The sequence below is a fragment of the Rhinatrema bivittatum genome, chromosome 4, assembly GCF_901001135.1.
Source record: "Rhinatrema bivittatum chromosome 4, aRhiBiv1.1, whole genome shotgun sequence".
NCBI classification, from domain to species: domain Eukaryota; kingdom Metazoa; phylum Chordata; class Amphibia; order Gymnophiona; family Rhinatrematidae; genus Rhinatrema; species Rhinatrema bivittatum.
This window is the reverse complement of record NC_042618.1, coordinates 291,939,684-291,959,645: the sequence shown is the minus strand read 5'-3', so window position 1 is coordinate 291,959,645 and position 19,962 is coordinate 291,939,684. Positions and strand designations below refer to the sequence as shown.

The following is a 19,962-nucleotide window of genomic DNA, read 5'->3' as shown; positions in this document are numbered from 1 at the left end:
AGCAATTATTTTCTATTTGTATATGTAGAAATAGTGTCTTCCTTTTACTGGTTTTTATGTTTTTTGTCTTATGAGTATGTTATTTATTTTATTATGAATGTGATTCTATGCGTCACTTAGGACCTAGGATAATGCGGCAGTTTTTAAATAATTAAGTAGATGCATCTAAACTTACATCTGTATTTTATGGGCTCTGGTAGAATTAGACCTGTGATCCAAAGACATACACGGTATCAAGTGCAACAAGTACAAAATGCCTTCTCTGTATTAAATACTGAAGAAGTTCTTGAGAAAAAGACTGAAGTGATATCAGAAAAGAGAGAAGAAACCCAATGCATACAGAAATTCCAGATCAGAAACCAAAGAAAAAAAGCTCACTGTGATGGATGACTCTGTCAGAGGCACTAATCTTTTCCCTTGCACAAATGCAAAGAGAAAAGTGGATAACAAAACTCAACTAAAGAGGTCACAAAAGGAATCCAGGAACAGCAGTAAACCGAACAAAGAAAGCTGGAAAGCTAGGAGCACAAATGCTCATAGTTTCGACAATAAAATCCCAGATCTGCAAGCCCTAATGGTGGAGGCAGACTTGGACGTTGTTGCTGTCACAGAAATATGGTTTACGGAATCTCATGACTGGGATACGGCAATACCAGGCTATAACTTGTTAAGGAAGAACAGAGAGGATAGGAAAGGGGTGGGGGGGGGGGGGGGGAGGAGTGGCTCTTTTTGTCAGAAACAATATCCAAGCATCTGAGCTGCAAGGAAGATGGGGCAATGAAGCACTATGGGCCGACCTAAAAAACGATGGGGCATCCATTTTTATTGGAGTGGTTTACAGGCCTCCAAACCAAAAGGAAGAGCTGGACAGAGATCTGGTTGAAGACATCCAAAAGATAGGAAAGCAGGGAGAAGTGGTGATCGTTGGAGACTTTAATATGCCAGATGTAGACTGGAGAATCCCATCTGCAGAATCTAATAATAGTAGAGAAATAGTGGATGCCCTGCAAGTAGCTTTGTTCAAACAAATGGTAATGGAACCCACGAGAGAAGGAGCTATACTCGACTTAGTGCTCACTAATGGAGATAATGTCTCTGATGTCCAGGTGGGCACCCACCTCAGCACCAGTGATCATTAAACGGTATGGTTTAATATCACAAAAAGGATACGGAAAAGAAGCACAAAGACCCGAGTTTTGCAGTTCAAAAACACGGACTTTGATGAAATGGGGAAGTACCTGGAGGAAGAACTAAAAGGCTGGGAGAACGAGAGAGATGTGGATCAACAGTGGACCAATCTAAAAGGAGCAGTTACCAAGGCAACTAATCTATATGTTAGAAAAGTAAAGAAAAGCAAAAGAAAAATGAAACCTATCTGGTTCTCAAAGGAGGTGGCTGACAAAATAAAGGCTAAAAGAACAGCGTTCAAGAAATATAACAGATCCCAAAGGGAGGAGCACAAAGAAGAATATCTGGTAGAACTGAGGGAGACGAAGAAATTAATCAAGACATCAAAAAGTCAAGTGGATTGCCAAGGAGGTAAAGAGAGGTGACAAAAATTTTTCAGATACATCAGTGAAAAGAGAAAAGTTCAAAGTGGTATAGTGAAATTGAAAGGTGGAAAGGATCAATGTGTGCAGAGTGACGAAGAAATGGCAGAAATATTAAACAAATACTTCAGTTCTGTGTTCACTAAAGAAGACCCTGGAGAAGCACCGTAGCTAGTTAACAAGAAACTGGAGGGAAGTGGAGTAGATGTAACTCCATTTACAGTAGAGAATGTATGGGAAGAACTGGGGAAACTGAAAGTGGACAAAGCCATGAAGCCTAATGAAGTTCATCCCAGGATACTGAGAGAGCTCAGAGATGTGCTGGCGGGTCCACTGTGTGACCTGTTCAATAGATCCCTAGAAATGGGAGTGGTGCCGAGTGATTGGAGAAGAGCGGTGGTGGTCCCGCTTCACAAGAGTGGGACAGAGAAGAGGCTGGTAACTACAGACCAGTTAGCCTCACTTCGGTGGTGGGAAAAGTAATGGAGTCACTGTTGAGAGAATAGTGAACTATCTACAGTCGGGAGAATTGCTGGACCAAGAGGCAGCATGGATTCACCAGGGGAAGATCCTGTCAGACAAATCTGATTGACTTTTTTGACTGGGTAACCAGGGAATTGGATCAAGGAAGCGCACTCGATGTCATCTACTTGGATTTCAGCAAAGCTTTTGATACGGTCCCGCACAGGAGACTGTTGAATAAAGTGAGAAGCTTAGGAGTGAGTGCCGAGGTGGTGGCCTGGATTGCAAACTGGTTGACGGACAGAAGACAATGTGTGATGATAAATGGAACTCTCTCTGAAGAGAGAGCTGTTTTAAGCGGTGTACCGCAAGGATCGGTGTTGGGACCGGTCCTGTTCAATATCTTTGTTAGCGACACTGCGGATGGGATAGAAGGTAAGGTTTGTCTTTTTGCGGATGACACTAAGATGTGCAATAGAGTGGACACGCCGGAAGGAGTGGAGAGAATGAGATGGGATTTAAGGAAGCTGGAAGAGTGGTCGAAGATATGGCAGCTGAGATTCAATGCCAAGAAGTACAGAGTCATGCATATGGGGAGTGGAAATCCGAATGAACTGTATTCGATGGGCGGAGAAAGGCTGATGTGAAAGCAGGAGAGAGACCTTGGGGTGATAGTGTCTAATGATCTGAAGTCAGCGAAACAATGTGACAAGGCGATAGCTAAAGCCAGAGAATTCTGGGCTGCATAGAGAGAGGAATATCGAGTAAGAAAAGGGAAGTGATTATCCCCTTGTACAGGTCCTTGGTGAGGCCTCACCTGGAGTACTCTGTTCAGTTCTGGAGACCGTATCTCCAAAGAGACAGAGACAAGATGAAGGTGGTCCAGAGAAGGGCGACCAAAAAGGTGGAGGGTCTTCATCGAATGACTTATGAGGAGAGATTGAAGAATCTAAATATGTACACCCTGGAGGAAAGGAGGAGCAGGGCTGATATGATACAGACTTTCAGATACTTGAAAGGTTTTAATGATCCAAAGAAAACGACAAATCTTTTCCGTCAGAAAAAAAATCAGCAGAACCAAGGGTCATGATTTGAAGCTCCAGGGAGGAAGACTCAGAACCAATGTCAGGAAGTATTTCTTCATGGAGAGGGTGATGGATGCCTGGAATGCCCTTCCGAAGGAAGTGAAGACCAGAAGTGTGAAAGACACTGTGATAAACACTGGGATAAACACTGTGGATCCATAAAGTCTAGAGGATGTGAATGAAGAGTGGGTGGCTCGTGGGAATGACAGCTACTACCTGGAGATAATACCCTTATTCAATAAACATACACACGGTTAATGCGACTCCAACATTGCTCTAAGATTCAACGCAAGAGGAAATGTGGAAAAAAGGATTTGCATTCACAAAAAAGCGGGGAGTAGCTTGTTTGTCACGATGGTTACTACCCCAAACCAAATAAGCCTGATACTTCATTTTCAATGCATATCCTGCATAGCTCTCTGCTTCACGGCAGGGGAGAAAGTCTGATACTTCACACATATCCAGCAGAGCTCTCTGCTACAACGGCAGGGGAGAAAGTCTGATACTCCACGCATATCCAGCATAACTCTCTGCTTCAATGGCAGGGGGAATGAAGAAAAGTGGATCTATAAACAGACAACAACCAACAAGGACTGAATTACATAGTCTGGGTAAACAAATAAGCATGGGTGTAGCTTGCTTATTGCAGCGGTTACTACCACTAATTAAGCTAGATATTTCACTGCGATGCAGTTCCAACACTGCTCTCTACATTAATGGTGGGGGTGAAAGGCAAATAGAACCAAAAGGTTACTAAGAGCCAAGAGTAACATAAGTATGAGAAAAAAAAAGTGCAAAACTTGCTGGGCAGACTGGATGGGCCGTTTGGTCTTCTTCTGCCGTCATTTCTATGTTTCCATATAAAATGTGCAGCGGGAGCTAATTTATACAATAACGCACATCACCACCAAGCAAGTATGCACATATGTTTTACTACATGTACATTTTCTTTAATGCAGGGATATACAGAGTTTATACACCCTATGGGAGAGCCAAGTGACTTTCATACTGAAGACATATTGCACACAGGACCCCAATCTTTCTTAAAGATTCCAGCTTTGTTTACATCAATCAGCATACAAACATGTAGACTACTTATATTCAGCTGTGTACTCACAGCTTCATCTCAAGACAGAGATATTTCAGGAGTCCCTTCTCCTGGAGATGCAGAGCCTCCTGTACTTAACTAGGCCTCATTTTTAACCCTACTCAGCAGGGTCCCACCCACAGAGCTCTCTCTCTCACTGGGATTAAGGTGGACAAGGCTAGATGCCTGGTCCCACCCAGGTTAAAGAGGAGTTGTACATACCTATTCTATAAAAGTATGCCATATATTTTACACATTAAATAACTGTAATAGGTGTATGCAATAACCCTCAGCTCATGCTTGGAGGTGGGTATTTTATAAAGTTGGCTGATAAATGAGCATATTTCGCTTATGAAAATACTTACATGTGTGCATATTTCCAAGCACCAATTCATTGAGATCTAAACCAGGTGACCTAGACCTTCATTAGTTCACCTACACCAGGGATGGCGAACTGCAGTCCTCGAAGGCCGCAAACAGGCTAGGTTTTCAGGATATCCACAATGAATATGGATGAGAAAGATCTGCATGTACTGCCTCCACCGGATGTAAATCTTTCTCATGCGTGCTCATTGTGGATATCCTGAAAACCTGGCCTGTTTGCAGCCCTCGAGGACTGCAGTTCGCCATCCCTGACCTTCACCCTCCACCAATTGCTCCAGTCGCCTGACCCAAAAACTGCATACAAAGCAGGAATCAGATTTAATTTCTATGACTTGATTAGGTGGAAAATCATGCATACATGCTGGATGATGTACATGCATATTTCCAAACCTCACCACAGACTGCCCTCAAAACATACTGTTCATGCATATTCTTCCGCATGGCAACAGTATGCATGTACTCCTGTCCTGAAAATTTGCTTCCAGTGCTCAGAGTCCACTTATGCTGGTTTTACACATTTTGTCATAGTATTTAAATTGCATTATTTATCTTGTTTGCTGTCTACAGCATTCTTAGAAGAGGTAACTTATAAATGTTAGAAGGAAGGAAAAAAGGAACAAGCATCATGGCCAGGCCATAACTCTCTGCAATATGGAGTGAACGGGCTGTGAGATGTTACTCCTGGAATTGTGCAGTGACCACATAAAGAAGTGACTGTTCCAGCACTGGGAGTTGTTGAAAGGTTCAGCCTTTCCATACTTTTGTTTTGTAGTGACTGAGCAGAGACCAAGAGACAGGGGAGGAAAGGAAAAGAAATATTTAACAGTACCTGCTTTTCATTCTTTACAGGATCAAAATCTTCAGGGAAGACAATAGATGGCTGAAGAGAAAATGTAATCAGAATTTAAAAGGTTGGTTACTTATAGTACAGAAGATCAAACCTTTAAAAAAAAAAAAAAAAAAAAGACATCACCATGTATTGCTTAACTCCAGCTTAAATAAATGATTTGATCAATGACAGAGCATCCCACAGATATATCACATCACGAAAACTTCAAAGTCTTATCCAGTTAATGTTTTAGTTCCTTTTTCCATTGTCAGTACTGGTAACTCCTTAAATGTATTTGTTAGATGTCAAGCATGTAGCTCATATGAAAAAGAGCTCTAGAGAGCCATCTCAGTCCCTGGTGCATACAAGAACCTAATCTGTCCTTATAATAAGATGCAGATCTGACCATGAACCTTTTTGCCTTGAGAAAGTATGTGCCAACAAATTCAGCTTTGTATTATATGTCGTCGTATTTCTCCTGCACCCACAAGGAGAAATTACTACTTACTTGACAATTTCCTTTTCTTTAACAAAGACAGGTTAATCCACGACCAGTGGGTAATGCACCTCTACCAGCAGATGGAGACGGAGCAAAGCTGACATCACAGTATATATGCCCCTGCAGTGACATCAGCCCACCAGTATTCTCAGTAAAAGCCAAGGGGCGGATTTTCAGAGCCCTGCTCGCGTAAATCCGCCCAAAACCGGGCGGATTTACACGAGCAGGGCCCTGCGCGCCGGGAAGCCTATTTTACATAGGCCTCCCGGCGCGCGCAGAGCCCCGGGACTCGCGAAAGTCCCGGGGTTCTCCGTGGGGGGCGTGTCGGGGGCGTGTCGGGGGGCGGGGCCCGGTCGTCGCGGCGTTTCGGGGGCGTGTCAGCAGTGTTTTGGGGGCGGGTACAGGGGCGTGGCTACGGCCCGGAGCGGTCCGGGGGCGTGGCCACGCCCTCCATATCCGCCCCCAGGTCGCGGCCCGGCGCGCAGGAGGCCCGCTCGCGCGCGGGGATTTACTTCTCCCTCCGGGAGGCGTAAATCCCTGGAGAAAGGTAAGGGGGGGGGGGTGTAGACAGGGCCGGGGGGGGGGGGTTAGGTAGAGGAAGGGAGGGGAAGGTGAGGGGAGGGCGTTAGAGGATTCCCTCCAAGGCCGCTCCGATTTCGGAGCGGCCTTGGAGGGAACGGGGGTAGGCTGCGCGGCTTGGCGCGCGCCGGCTATACAAAATCGATAGCCTTGCGCGCGCCGATCCAGGTTTTTAGCAGATACGCGCGGCTCCGCGCGTATCTACTAAAATCCAGCGTACTTTTGTTTGCGCCTGGAGCGCAAACAAAAGTAGGCTATTCGCGCGCCTTTTAAAATCCGCCCCCAACTGTGGACAACTAAACAATACATGATCATAACTCACATAGCAGGAAAACACTGAGCTCAGACAAGGAGTGTAATATCACTAATCTAGGGATTGGATCTGATACTTACCAGTAATCCTCGGAAACGCAGCCACTCAGGACAATAGCACCACCTTCCGGCAGTCAAGGGCAGGAAGGTTGATTAACCTATCTTCATTAAAGAAAAATAAATTATTGAGTAAGTAGTAATTTCTCCTTTTTTGGCATCCAGACAGGTTAATCCACAAACAGTGGGACGTACCATAGCTACTCCCAAACAGGATGGGAGACTGCCCGTGGTCCGATCAACACCACACGCGCAAAGGCTGCGTCCTCCAGGGCCTGCACATCTAGCAGGTAATGCCTGGAAAAGGTGTGTAAGGAGGACCACGTCGCAGCTTGGCAAATCTCCATGGAAGACAATCTAATCTCTCACTGCCTAAGCCCTAGAGGAATGAGCCCTAACCTGCCTAGCAACAGCTGCTTAGCATCCACATACACGGCCATGATAACCTCCTTAATCCAGCAGGCTATTGTAGCCTGCAACACTGGCTTACTCTGTTTACCCCCAACAAGGAGTATAACTAGCTGGTCCATCTTCCTGAGAGGTTTAGAAACCTCCAAATAAATACCTCATGCTATGCCGCTTGACATCCAAGGTCCATGACAGATGATATTCATTCACATCTCTCTCCCTGTCCAGTGTCGGCAGGGAAATCGATTGATTCAAGTGAAAATCCGAGGCCATTTTAGGCAAAAGAAAGAACAGAATGCAACTGTATTGCCACCGAAGTCATTTGCAGAAACTGTTCCCAGCAAGACAAGCCCTGCGGTTCGGAGACTCTACATGCAGAACACATTGCCACAAGAAATACCATTTTAAAGGTAAGTAACCTCAAGGACAGACTACAGAGCAGTCAAAAGGTGGGACCCACCAGAAAATCCAGAACCAGATTAAGTCTCAAGGGCACTGGCAACCGCAAGGGGGGACAAAAATGCTTTATCCTTTTTCAAGAACCGGGCCACATCTGGATGTGCCAACAAGGGTTCACCATTCACCTGATCTCAGAAATGGGCAAGGAATTAAGAGCCAAGCCCTTAATCAACCCATCCTGCAAAAATTTCAAACTTCCAAGTTGTCTCGACTCTCTCCCTCTGGTAGTGCTCCTTCCCTCGATGTTCTTTGGGGCCTGGCTGCTGCACTCTGACCTCCTTCCTCTAGGGCTGCCAGCCGAACTGCCTGTATCGGCGAGGAGGAGGACCCAACTGTCCCAAGCTCGGCGATTCCACCCCGCTGGGTTCGTTCCGGAGCTTCCTCCTCCAAGAGCCCAGCTCCACCGACCTGGATCAGGGAAGAAGCTCTCAGAGGCAATCTAGGATCTGGCGGGCACAAATCCAGAGGTAGGGTCTGCATACTGCGATATTAACCACTGTCCCGGGGGGCTAGTGGGGTCGAGGGGAAAGACCCTCACTTTCACCTTCCTTTTATGGGGCATTTTCTTCCAAATTCAAGGGGAAACAAGATATTTTAAGAAAAGAGGACTCGGATCTGCGTTCAGTAGCATCCTCTAGTCAGCCATCTTGTTTCCCCCCCCTGCGCTGTTAAACACGGTCAAACCACAGCTGAACCAATGCAATGCTGTATGTAACTTTCCTAAGCAGGACTGTCAAGCACGCTATGATATGTTTGCACATATTATAACAGGACACGGTAATAAGGACATTGGGTAGCAGGATAAGGCTGCCAACAGCTGAATGCTCATACCACCCCTAGCATGGTAGCCTGCAAGATTGTAGCACAAGCAAAGCCCATAAACAAAGCATGTTCAATCAGTCTTATCTGACTTATCGGTAAGGTTGCTCATGTCCAAATACTGCTAGCAGTAATTTTGTTTTGAGGTTAAACAGCTGCTCGTTTTTGAATGTAAAATATTTCTACCCTTAACATGAGACTTGGAGGGTAAACTGCATGGGGCGGCAGCTACCACCCTTACCGAAGCATAGGCGTAACCTGCAGGAGTGGCAGTTACTACCTTAAGAACTTGTTGGGCCAACTAGCTGGACCAATAGGTCCCTCCCTGCCGTCAGTACTATCTAACCCCCACTATCTACGGCAGCTAACCACCATAATAGCAAGCAAATGGGACTGTCCTAACCTGCCAATCCTACCTGAAATTACCCATCAGGTCAATAACGGAAGGAGAATGTAACCAACGACCTGGTAGCGCTGCCACCACTCGAGCCACTGCACATTGACGAGCTGAGGCACAAGTTGCAGAAATGCTGCTGGCTGTAGCGCCCCCCCAACCGTAGGACAAAGCTGACCTGTCAGCAAGAACTACATTCAGTGATGCGGAAACAGCAGCCCATTAGGGCCATTGCTGGGGCTGTAGAGATGAGCCAAGCATCATATCTGAGCAAGTCGCCACCTGTCCGTGACTCAATGGACAAGACAGAGCCACCGACCCTCTTTGCTACCACAATGGCACAATTCGCATGGCAGAGCATGACAAGGCAAAAGAATGACCCACTAATTCATGAAGACAGGAGCATTAACAGTTTCCTGAATCACTCCCAGAGCCAGCAGCAAGCCACCACATGTAATTGCTGCCCGGATATCCTGAAGATGTGCAGGGCGAAAACAAAGACGTCACTGCAGCAAAATGTAAATGCCTAGGTGCCACAAAATGACCCGATATGGAAAGAGAAAGGAATACACAAAGATGACATTCTGCAAGAACTCCTAACGCCAAGACAGTTTACCCCATATACCCACTGCTGGGTTGTTAAAAGGATGTGCAGGATGAAAGTATACCTAAGACAAGCGAAAAGATACCACATAGAAAATGCTGCTATGTTATTGCTGGCGGAGTGGCCCTTGGCACTACCCGATCCAGATGTCCAATAGAGATTAGTCACGAGATTCCCCTGGATGCAGTTCCAATAGAAATACACCCCGAACCTCTATGTATTGCTCTAAGTAAGCCAAAAGGTAGATGCCTGGCTTGAAAGACACTCCCCGGTGTTGGCAGAACCCTAGGATGGCAGCTGACATACTCAGTATGGTTATAGGCATGCATTTTACTATGCTCTCAGCCATTCTTTTCTTGCACATAACCTATACCCACTCAGTCATTTCTGAGGTGGCCTGATTAAGAAGAATTACCATGCCTGCTGTGATATGTTTGTACACCTTACCTCATATGTACCAACCTCCCTATGATTTGAAGCAAAAGGAAGTCTAAAGGCAAAGCATGTTCAAGCAGTATTGTCTGAATTATCAAGACATGTCGCTAGCAGTAAATTTTGCAATGGGTTAGGACAGTTGCTTGTTTGAATGTACCCATTACTACCCATAATTTAAGGCTTATGGGTAACCAGGATAGAGGAATAGCTACTACCCTTGTCAAAAACAAGGAGGGGTGGGGGACTGCACAGAGCGGCAGTTCTACCATAAGAGACTTGCCGGCGAAAGCTCATCCTTTTCCCTGGAATACCTCTGTTTACTTAAATGTATCATAAATCCGCTTTGAAAAAACACATTGGGAAAGGTAGGTTATCAAAATGCTCATAAATAATAGATTATACTGCTAGATAATAACCTGTAGCAGGGAGGAGAAAGGAGCAAGAGGGCATAAAGCAAAGCAACTGCGAGGAGCCTGAGCTGGGACGTCGCACCTCTGCATTGGCCCTGCCCTCACGGGAGTAGCCCTCCCAATCACTCATTGCCCTGGAGGCCCCGCAGCAACAGGAAGAAGGTATCCCCCATCCTTTCCCTTCCTTAAATTTGATGCCTTGGCATGAGGGGTGCACAAGCATGCCTCAGCCACGCTGAGCATGTGAACCGCCGCCAAGGGCTGCTGCTGCCACCGCCTGGGCCCCCTCAGTCCGTCCATAGAGGCTGCGATGAGCCTCCCATCCCCAATCTACATTGCCGACACGCCAACCACTCCTGATGCACAACTCACCACAATGCGACGCAATACAGGTTGTCTCCTCAGTTCGGAGGGAGCGCCAACAGCCACCACAGAGCCCCAAAGGAGGTCCCCTGCAACAGGAGCTCTACATCAACTCACCCGGAGACCTGGTTGGGAGCCATGAGTCGACCCGAAGGCAACAAGCCACCTGCTCACCGCCAAAGAGAACCACATCACATGAAAATGGACGCAAGGCATCTCCGGACAGCGGCACACATGATTTCCCCTTAATACGGTCACCAGGGAGAGGAGGGCCCGACGCATCTCTGTGCCCATAAAGCCGTGGCAATGGGGGGAGGGGGGCAAACCCAACCTCCAAGAGTCGCTTACAGGGCCCAGGGCTGCCCTGGAATGGCCTTCCCAAAAAACTTCTGGCACTCACCCGAGCAAACCAACATGGCCAGGCAAAATTCCTCCAGTCTGCTCCCATGCCTCCTGGATCTCGACACAGGAAAATCCAATGCGGCAATGAGAGGAAGAACGCAGCCGCCACCTCGGCACTGGAAGCGCAAATGATTGCTGGGTGCAAAAAAACTACTGCCCACCTGCCAGAGCTGCACACCATCCATCCGGCCAAAGTGCACAAGGTCAAGGCCGCAAGCAAACCCGTGAAAGGGAAAGCCAGCAAAGTCCCAGCACGGGCCTGGCTCATGCGAACCACTGGCGAGGAAAAAAGGCCCAGTCCCCGTGCAAGCCCGAAGACATAGAAGCTGGAACAAAAACGAGAATAGGATGACAGACCTTCCCTTGCTCCAGCAGCGGGGTACCTCGCTGGTTGTGACCTCTCCGCCTCAATTGGGTGCAGGTTGACTTAAGTCTTTGAGCAATCCTCCTGGCTGGACCATTGTTTCGGGCATTGGTTCGATCCTTGAACTGCTAACTAAATTTATAGATAGATCATATATTACAACCGCTGGCTCTTCAGTTACAATCGTATTTGCATGATTCCGCAGATTTCATTAACCAACTTACGGACGTTACAGAGGTTGATCCATCGCATGTCATGGTCACGGCTGACATATCTGCGTTATATACTAATATACCACAGATGGCTGTCTTAAAGATTATTAAAGGAGCCATTGATGGAATGGATATGCCACCTAAAAGACATTCATTTAATTTAAAATTTAATTTAAAATTGGCTGAACTCACACTGATACGTAATTATTTCACATGTAAAGCGTCATATTTTTTTTGTAGATAAAAAGGATTCCCATGGGTTCTCCCATGGCACCTAGTATGGCTTCTTTATATATTCACCAATTTGAAGACCGGTTCATATACCCTTCAGTATATTTCAGAAATATAATTTTCTGGAAAAGATAGACAACCTTTTATGGATTTGGATGGGAGAGGAAAATACTTTCCATGATTTTTGTACATGGATCAATAAGGTAAATCCTAATCTTTCATTTACCTTTATGAGCCATTGTGTGACTATCATATCACATTTTTAGATATTCGCATATATAAACATGATGGACAGTTCCGAACTTCTGCATATTGGAAGCCTACCAATAAAAACACACTACTCCATAATTCAAGTTTTCATCAATGAGGTTTGAGGGAAAACATCTCCATTGGACAATTCTTGAAATTTCACAGGTTATGCTTCACCACTGTGAAATACAAGATTTAAGCTCAGAAGTTATGTGATAGATTTTTAGCCTGTGGATATTCCAGGACTGTGGTTAGGAGGGTATACAAGAGAGCGCTTTATGCCAACAGAGATAACCTTCTCTTTAAAACCACTAGGAACCCTTTAACCTGCATTGCGTTTACAATTCCATACTCTACAAAGACTACAACTATTAAAAAAATCATTCTATAATATTGGCCAACTGTTTCTTCCTTATATATATATATATATATATATAAATATATATATATATAAATGCAGTGATGGACTCATTTTCTCCGTGATAAAACATACAAATTTGAGGGCATGTTTAAAACAGCAGGATAGGGAATGTCCCATATTGATATTCTAAAGGGACAAATTTGTTGTGGGTCATGTTCTGATGCACACACATCTTAGCCTTACAATCGTTCATTCATCCTCATTTGAAGTACCCTTATGTATTACCGGGTCATTTTACCTGTAACACTTAGGGGCGGATTTTAAGAGCCCTGCTCGCCGGTGAGCCTATTTTACATAGGCCTACCGGCGCGCGCAGAGCCCCGGGACTCGCGTAAGTCCCAGGGTTTTCTGAGGGGGGCGGGCCCGAACCGCGCGGCGTTTTCGGGGCGTGTCGGGAGCGTTCCGGGGGCGGGCCCGGGGGCGTGGTTACAGCCCGGGGCAGTCCGGGGGCGTGGCCGCGCCCTCTGGACCCGCCCCCAGGTTGCGTCCCGGCGCGCTAGCGGCCCGCTGGCGCGCGGGGATTTACGCCTCCCAGAGGGAGGCGTAAATCCCCCGACAAAGGTAAGGAGGGGGTTTAGACAGGGCCGGGCGGGTGGGTTAAGTAGAGGAAGGGAGGGGAAGGTGAGGGGAGGGCGTTAGAGGATTCCCTCCGAGGCCGCTCCGATTTCGGAGCGGCCTCGGAGGGAACAGGGGTAGGCTGCGCGGCTTGGCGCGCGCCGGCTATACAGAATCCATAGCCTTGCACGCGCCGATCCAGGATTTTAGCGGCTACGCGCATATCTACTAAAATCCCGCGTACTTTTGCTTGCGCCTGATGCGCCAGCAAAAATACACCTATTCGCGCGGTCTGAAAATCTACCCCTTAATGTGTTATTTACGCATTTGTATGCCTTTGTAATTTGGTTTATATCGGGCAAACTAAAACAGATTAAGTTGAGGATCATTGAACCAAGAGTTGCATTAGGTTAAAGGAGGAAAATACTCCATTGGTTAATCATTGGATTCATGTGTCTCATGCTATAGACCGTTTAAAATTCTTTGCCATACGCCAAGTTAAACCAGGTAAAGGGGGTGACAATTCTCAGACTTTAAGATTAGAACAACGGTTTATCCTTTTGTGGCGTACTGCTAGTCCGAAGAGTTTAAATAACCCAACTGAGTGGTCAGCTTTTTTATAAGTCAATTTTTAAAAAAATCAATTTGTTTATAATTGAACTCAGTTGTTGAATTACAGCAAATTAGTATGGGTGGTTGCAGCTATAATAGATGTTGCCTTCATGATTTTGGCTGAATCAGCATCTTTGTGACTTGTAACTTTTCGCTGAAGTGGCGTCTTTGTGACTTGTAAGGTAATTGATCTTCTTTAAGTTTGCTGTGGATATTACTTGGATTTTTTAAGACAGTTTCTATATTTATGCAGTGAATTGATCAGACTGTATTTACATTTGTATTGTAGTTTGAGAAATGCATTGCTGGATAGTGAAGTGGTATTTTTAGTAGTATAGACAGTGCAGAAATGGCAGTATATGGAACGTTCAAGTTGGGACAGTTACAACACTGAAGAAGTATGTATGATTTTTTGAGATATTATTGAAGGGTGGTGGTATATTATTGTATTGATAGACAGTGTGTGTTATCGTTTATAGGTTCGGATATGTTTCAAGTTTCCCCCGAAAAAGCCCTATGTTTGAGTGTGAAACAAAGAATTCTTTGTTGGGAACATTAGAGAAGATGGATTGCACAGTATGAGAAGGAGGAAAGAATAGTCGTGTCATTATTGAATTGCTATCATTAGTACTATCTATCCACTTTCATTTATTGAAGAATTTGAGGAAGTGGATGAGAACATTGTAACTGAGATTTTTTGAGAACTGGTGTTGGTTTCCTCCTCTTTTGTACTCTGTTGTACTTTTTATTATTTTTGTATTTGGGACCGATATGGTATGAGTGAGTATGTGTGCATGTGAGTCAATTGTGTGTTTTTTTTTATAACATAGGGATATTGGGGTTGGTACTTCCAGCATAATAATAATAGGATTATGTAGATAGATAGATAGATGGATATACTGCAGAGAGAGAGAGAGAGAGAGAGACTGCATATGTTTACATTGTATGATGATTAAAACAGTTGAAAATTGATTTTGTAAAAAACTTTGTAAATTGTCATTGTATATATATATATGTATACAATGACAATTTACAAAGTTTTTTACAAAATCAATTTTCAACAGTTTTAATCCATCATACAATGTAAACATATGTAATCTCTCTCTCTCTCTCTGCAGTATATCTATCTATATAATCCTATTATTACTATGCTGGAAGTACCAACCCCAATATCCCTATGTTATAAAAAAAACACACAATTGACTCACATGCACACATACTCACTCATACTATATGAGGGAAAGTTCAATATTATCCTTCATTTCTTGTGGACCTAGTTGGTAGTCTAAAATTACCCAGATTCAATTCCCTCTCAGAAAATATTTCATCATAATATTACATCTGAAAATGTATTTTTTAATGGAAAGGATAGTAGATTCATAGAACTGCCTCTAAGTAGAAGTGGTGGAAACAAAAATAGTAATAAGATTTAAACAGTATGGTATATACACAAAGAAGCCCTAGATGAGAACAAGTAAGAAGAAAGCCAGAGATCAACCGGGATTTGCGGTATTGTTCCAGGAATGAGATCGGTCAGACTAGATGGGCCTAAAGGTTTCAATCTGCTGTCTTGATCAATGTTGCTATATTTCTGTCTTCAAAAAAACTGCCATCTAGTGCAGCTTCATTTTACTTCTATCCATCAATGTCATTTTTTTTCCACTCAAAAAAAATCAAAGGGCTAGTGAAAGAAAACAATCCAAAAATACAAAATTTTGTAACTTCAATAATATTTTTAGAAAGAGTATCATGGATTCATACCGTGAAAACATGCAGGAAAAGTCCTCAGAGCTCTGGTATACTATGTCAGCCGACTCAAATATGACAGTATTGTTCTATTCATTGGTCAAAAACCTCCAACCAACCAATATTTTTCAAATTTTAATCAATCCACTTGTTTTTTTTATATATTTTTTTAGTCCAATTGTTTTTTTTTTTTATTTTTATATTTTCTAAATAGACTGCAACTTATCTTATACTGATAGTCCTTTCTGTTGAATCAAAAATCCCGGCAAAAGCCACCACCAACGTTGGCCAATCGTTTTGCCATAGGCTGCTTCAGGGCCATCAAGTAAACGGTGAGTGTGTTGCTCCCGGCTGGAAGTAAGTTTGGATTGGTGGCAAAAAGTTCAGTTTCCGCCCTGAAGCAGCCTATGGCGTAACGACTGGCCAATGGCGGTGGTGGCGGCTTTTGCCGGGAGTTTTGATTCAACAGAAAGGAGTATAAGTCTAAGTTGCAGTCTATTTAGAAAATATAAAATTAAAAAAAACAATTGGACTAAAAAATTTATAAAAAACAACTGGATTGATTAAAATTTGAATAAATATTGGTTGGTTGGAGGTTTTTGAGCAATGATTTGAACAATACTGTCATATCTGAGTCGGCAGACATAGTATGCCAGAGCTCTGAGGTCTTTTCCTCCATATTTTCACGGTATGAATCCATGATACTCTTTCTAAAAATATTATTGAAGTGAAAGAATTTTGGATTTTTTCTTCCACTGCCAAATGCATTTAAGCACTCTTGGGCTGACTTCAAGCAAGGAGCTGACCAAAAGATGTTTCATGGTCTGCCTTTTGCCACAATCACAGGTCTAGTAGGCTATGTCCATTTTGCCATGTCATTTTTTTAACCTGCTGGCTTGGATTAAGAGGTAGTTTCATTCCTTATAGCTGCTTCCCAGAAACCTGAACTGCAGTACTTGAGAGTTCCTCAACAGAATGAAAAGTGAGCTTTTTCTATAAATATACAAACTATGGAAAGAAATATTCTGCTTACCTGTCTCAGCAGACTGAGTACAGAGATTCTCTCTGAGGTAGTGTTCATAGGATGGTAAGACATCTCAAAGAATATTATACCAAGACTGAACAGGTCCACTTTCTACAAAGCAGAAAATTCAAGAACAAGTTTCACTCCAGCAAAAACTGGAATACAAGCAGCTAATTCTGTGGCAATGCATTCTTGCATAAGAACAAAAATCTATTCTTGTATAAGAACAAAAATCTTACCTCCAGCCTTTTAGTAAATCAAAGTCCCCAAGCATTTTTTTCTTTTGAAAAAGATATATATGCTAAGTCCATCTGTACTCTGAGCAGTATGCTAGATCCATTTAGACAATTCTAGCATTTAGATGCTCTTTCTTCTCTATCACCTAGAAATGTAAGGCTTGTGGCACAGGAGAACAGCCTTCCATCACAGATCATCTTGGGCAGATCCAAATGGGTAAATTCATTCCATGTTGCTCATTCCCAAAAGTAAGAGGTGGCAGTCCCAACTCTACCTGGCTAATAATTGATAATGGACCTATCCTCCCAAAACTAGTCCCAACCACTTTTTAAATCACATCCTCCGGAAAAACATGAATTATTCTCAGACAAATGCGGATGATGTTTGGTGCTCTAGTTAGAAAGAGTGGAGGAGTAGCTTAGTGGTTACTGCAGTGGCCTGAGAATCAGGGAAGCCAGGATTCAAATCCCATTGTTGCTCCTTGTGACCTTGGGCAAATCACTTTACCCTCCATTGCCTCAGGTACAAAAATTTAGATTAGAAGCCCTCTGGGAATAGGAAAAATATTTACTGACCCTGAAAAGTAACTCACATTGAGCTACCATTGAAAAGATGTGAGCTAAATATACAATAAAAAATAATTAAAAGTATCACCTATAAAATCATATTTAACTGTTGCTAGCTCTCAGGAGTTAAGGTCTTAAGAGCTGAATCTGAACCTTTAATTTTTAATTTAAACTTTCCAGTCTTTCACTACTTTATTTGTTTAAGGTGTTTATTATTTGATATATATTCTGTCTTTCAGACATTTCAAAGCAGATTTCATTCAGGTACTGTACACTACAGTTTGAGGTTTTGGCTTATCTATACTCTACTTTCACTTGAAAACAGCATCATTTAGGAGGCAATTTTCAAATTATCTCATAGGGTTGCAAACAAGCAACTATATTTTATTGTAAGCCACCTAGGACACAGAATAGAGCAACATATGAGAATTGTAAAATAAATACAAAACAATATCCTCAGACTGATCTGTGCCCCTCAGAACACAGGTTTATAAACTTCTACAACGATCTTTTGATATAAATATAAAATTATACAATCCAATGAAAGGGGACAATGTTCTAAACTATGCAGATTGTTGCAGAGTCCACGGGTACTTTTTCACCAGTTCTCAAAGGGAAAATACATGTGACTTTAGGAAGCTCAAACCTTCTATCCTGATTTCACTTATCTCATGTTAATAACCTTCTTCCCTATCTGACTCCATAGATTAAACAGTTTTTCAACATGACCTCATCGTGGAAGCGATGAGGCCATGGAATCAATTTCCCATGTGGACAAGCGGGCTGGATCTGCTGGTGCGCAATGTGCCATGACACTGATCTTCCAATTTTGTTTTCCAGTTCATGCCTCTACATTACGAGGCATCTATGTTTAAAGATGCTCCAATAATGACATTTATAGCAACTGAGAGACATCCAAACTTCTGTATTCTATGAGGTAGATATTCAAAAGCCATTTAGACAGATAACTGAAAAAGTTATCTAAATAGCTTAGCCACAATATTCGGCGACTTTCTTTGCCAAATTTTAGACAGATAACTCTTTATTCGGCTAGAATTTAGCCAGCTATGTAGGGAGCATTCCTGGAGTGGGTGGTAGGCATTCTGGAGAGTAACAGAGTTAACCAGCTAACTTTGGTTGGATTTTAATTAATCAGAGAGAATGGCTTTAATTCAATGCAACAATTGTGGTGCTTATGTCCCAAGGCCTATCATTTGGAGAACCAAGAGCTGTCCCTTTTGCCTTCAGCTATCTAAAATTCAACTAGAGCTGATCCATCTAAGGGAGCAATTGGCTAGGATTCAATTAACCTCCCCTTCCTTGAAACATCCATCTGTCACCCATTTCCCACAGCGGTTATGGAATCCCAGGAAAAAATGTTTTACAGTGGGCTCTGGAAGAACTAGACATGTGACAACCAGGCACCCACCTTCCCCAAGTTTACAGGAACCTGTACCTCAACCCCCACTCCCACAGAGTTATCAGACATCCAGGATTCAAAAACCCAGAATCAATTGGATAATAGTAGGCTCTGGCAGAATAAGACCTGTGAAGGACATGCAAAGTGAAAATAACAAAATCAACCAGCTCAAAAACACAGACTAGGCTCCTAGGAAGTGCAACATAGCAAGGGAGAAAAAGTGGAAAGCTATGACTACAAATGCTCGCAGTTTGGGCAATAAAATCTCAGACCTGCAGGTCTTAATGGTGGAAACAGACTTGGACGTTGTTGCTGTCACGGAGACATGGTTCACGGATTATTGTGACTGGGATACGGCCATATCGGGCTATAACTTGTTAAGGAATGACAGAAAGGACAAAAAAGGGGGAGGAGTAGCACTTTATGTCAAAAATTATATCCAAGCAACTGAACTGAAAGGAAAGTGGGGTAGAGAAGCAGCATTATGGGCAGTCCTAAAAAAAGATGACTGTACATCCATTTTTACTGGAGTGGTATACAGGCCTCCGACTCAAACGGAAGAACTAGACAGAGATCTGATCAAAGACATTATAAAGGTGGGAAAGAAGAGGGAAGTGTAGATTGTTGGCGACTTTAATCTGCCGGACGTGGACTGGAGAATCCCTTCTGCAGAATCTAACAGAAGTAGAGAGTTAGTGGATGCCCTGCAAGGGGCTCTGGTCAAACAAATGGTAATGGAATCCACGAGGGAGGGAATTTACTTGACCTAGTGCTCACTAATGGGGCTGTCTCTAATGTCCGGGTGGGTGCCCACCTCAGCACCCATCATCATCAAACATCATCAAACAGTATGGTTTGATATTGCAAATAGGATCCAGAGAAGTGTCAAGACCCAAGTTTTGAACTTCAAAAAAACAGACTTTGTAGAAATGGGGGAAATATCTGGAGGCAGAATTTGAAGACTGGGAGAGGTTGAAAAACAGTGGGCCAAACTAAAAGGAGTTATTACAAAAGCAACAAACCTATATGTTTGCAGCTTTTAAGAAATATAAAGGATCCCAAAAAGTGGAACACAGGGAGGATTACTTGGCAAAACTGAGGGAGATGAAAAAAGTAATCAAGGGGCCGATGCAATATGTCCAAACTGTTAACATGCAGTTAGGAGCGGGTAAAATAGGCGCTAATCA

General features: G+C 43.5%; 1 protein-coding gene across 2 annotated transcripts in view; it reads right to left on the bottom strand.

The window, feature by feature from the left end:
- Nucleotides 1–19,962, bottom strand: part of EIF2AK4 (eukaryotic translation initiation factor 2 alpha kinase 4) — a 546,008-nt gene that overhangs the window by 243,016 nt on the left and 283,030 nt on the right. For both annotated transcript variants that reach the window (XM_029600187.1, XM_029600189.1), the window contains exons 19-20: nucleotides 16,562–16,663; nucleotides 5,398–5,448 (exon numbers count right to left, since the gene is read on the bottom strand). In XM_029600187.1, the coding sequence (XP_029456047.1) occupies nucleotides 5,398–5,448; nucleotides 16,562–16,663 (153 nt within the window). The remainder of the gene's footprint in view (nucleotides 1–5,397; nucleotides 5,449–16,561; nucleotides 16,664–19,962) is intronic.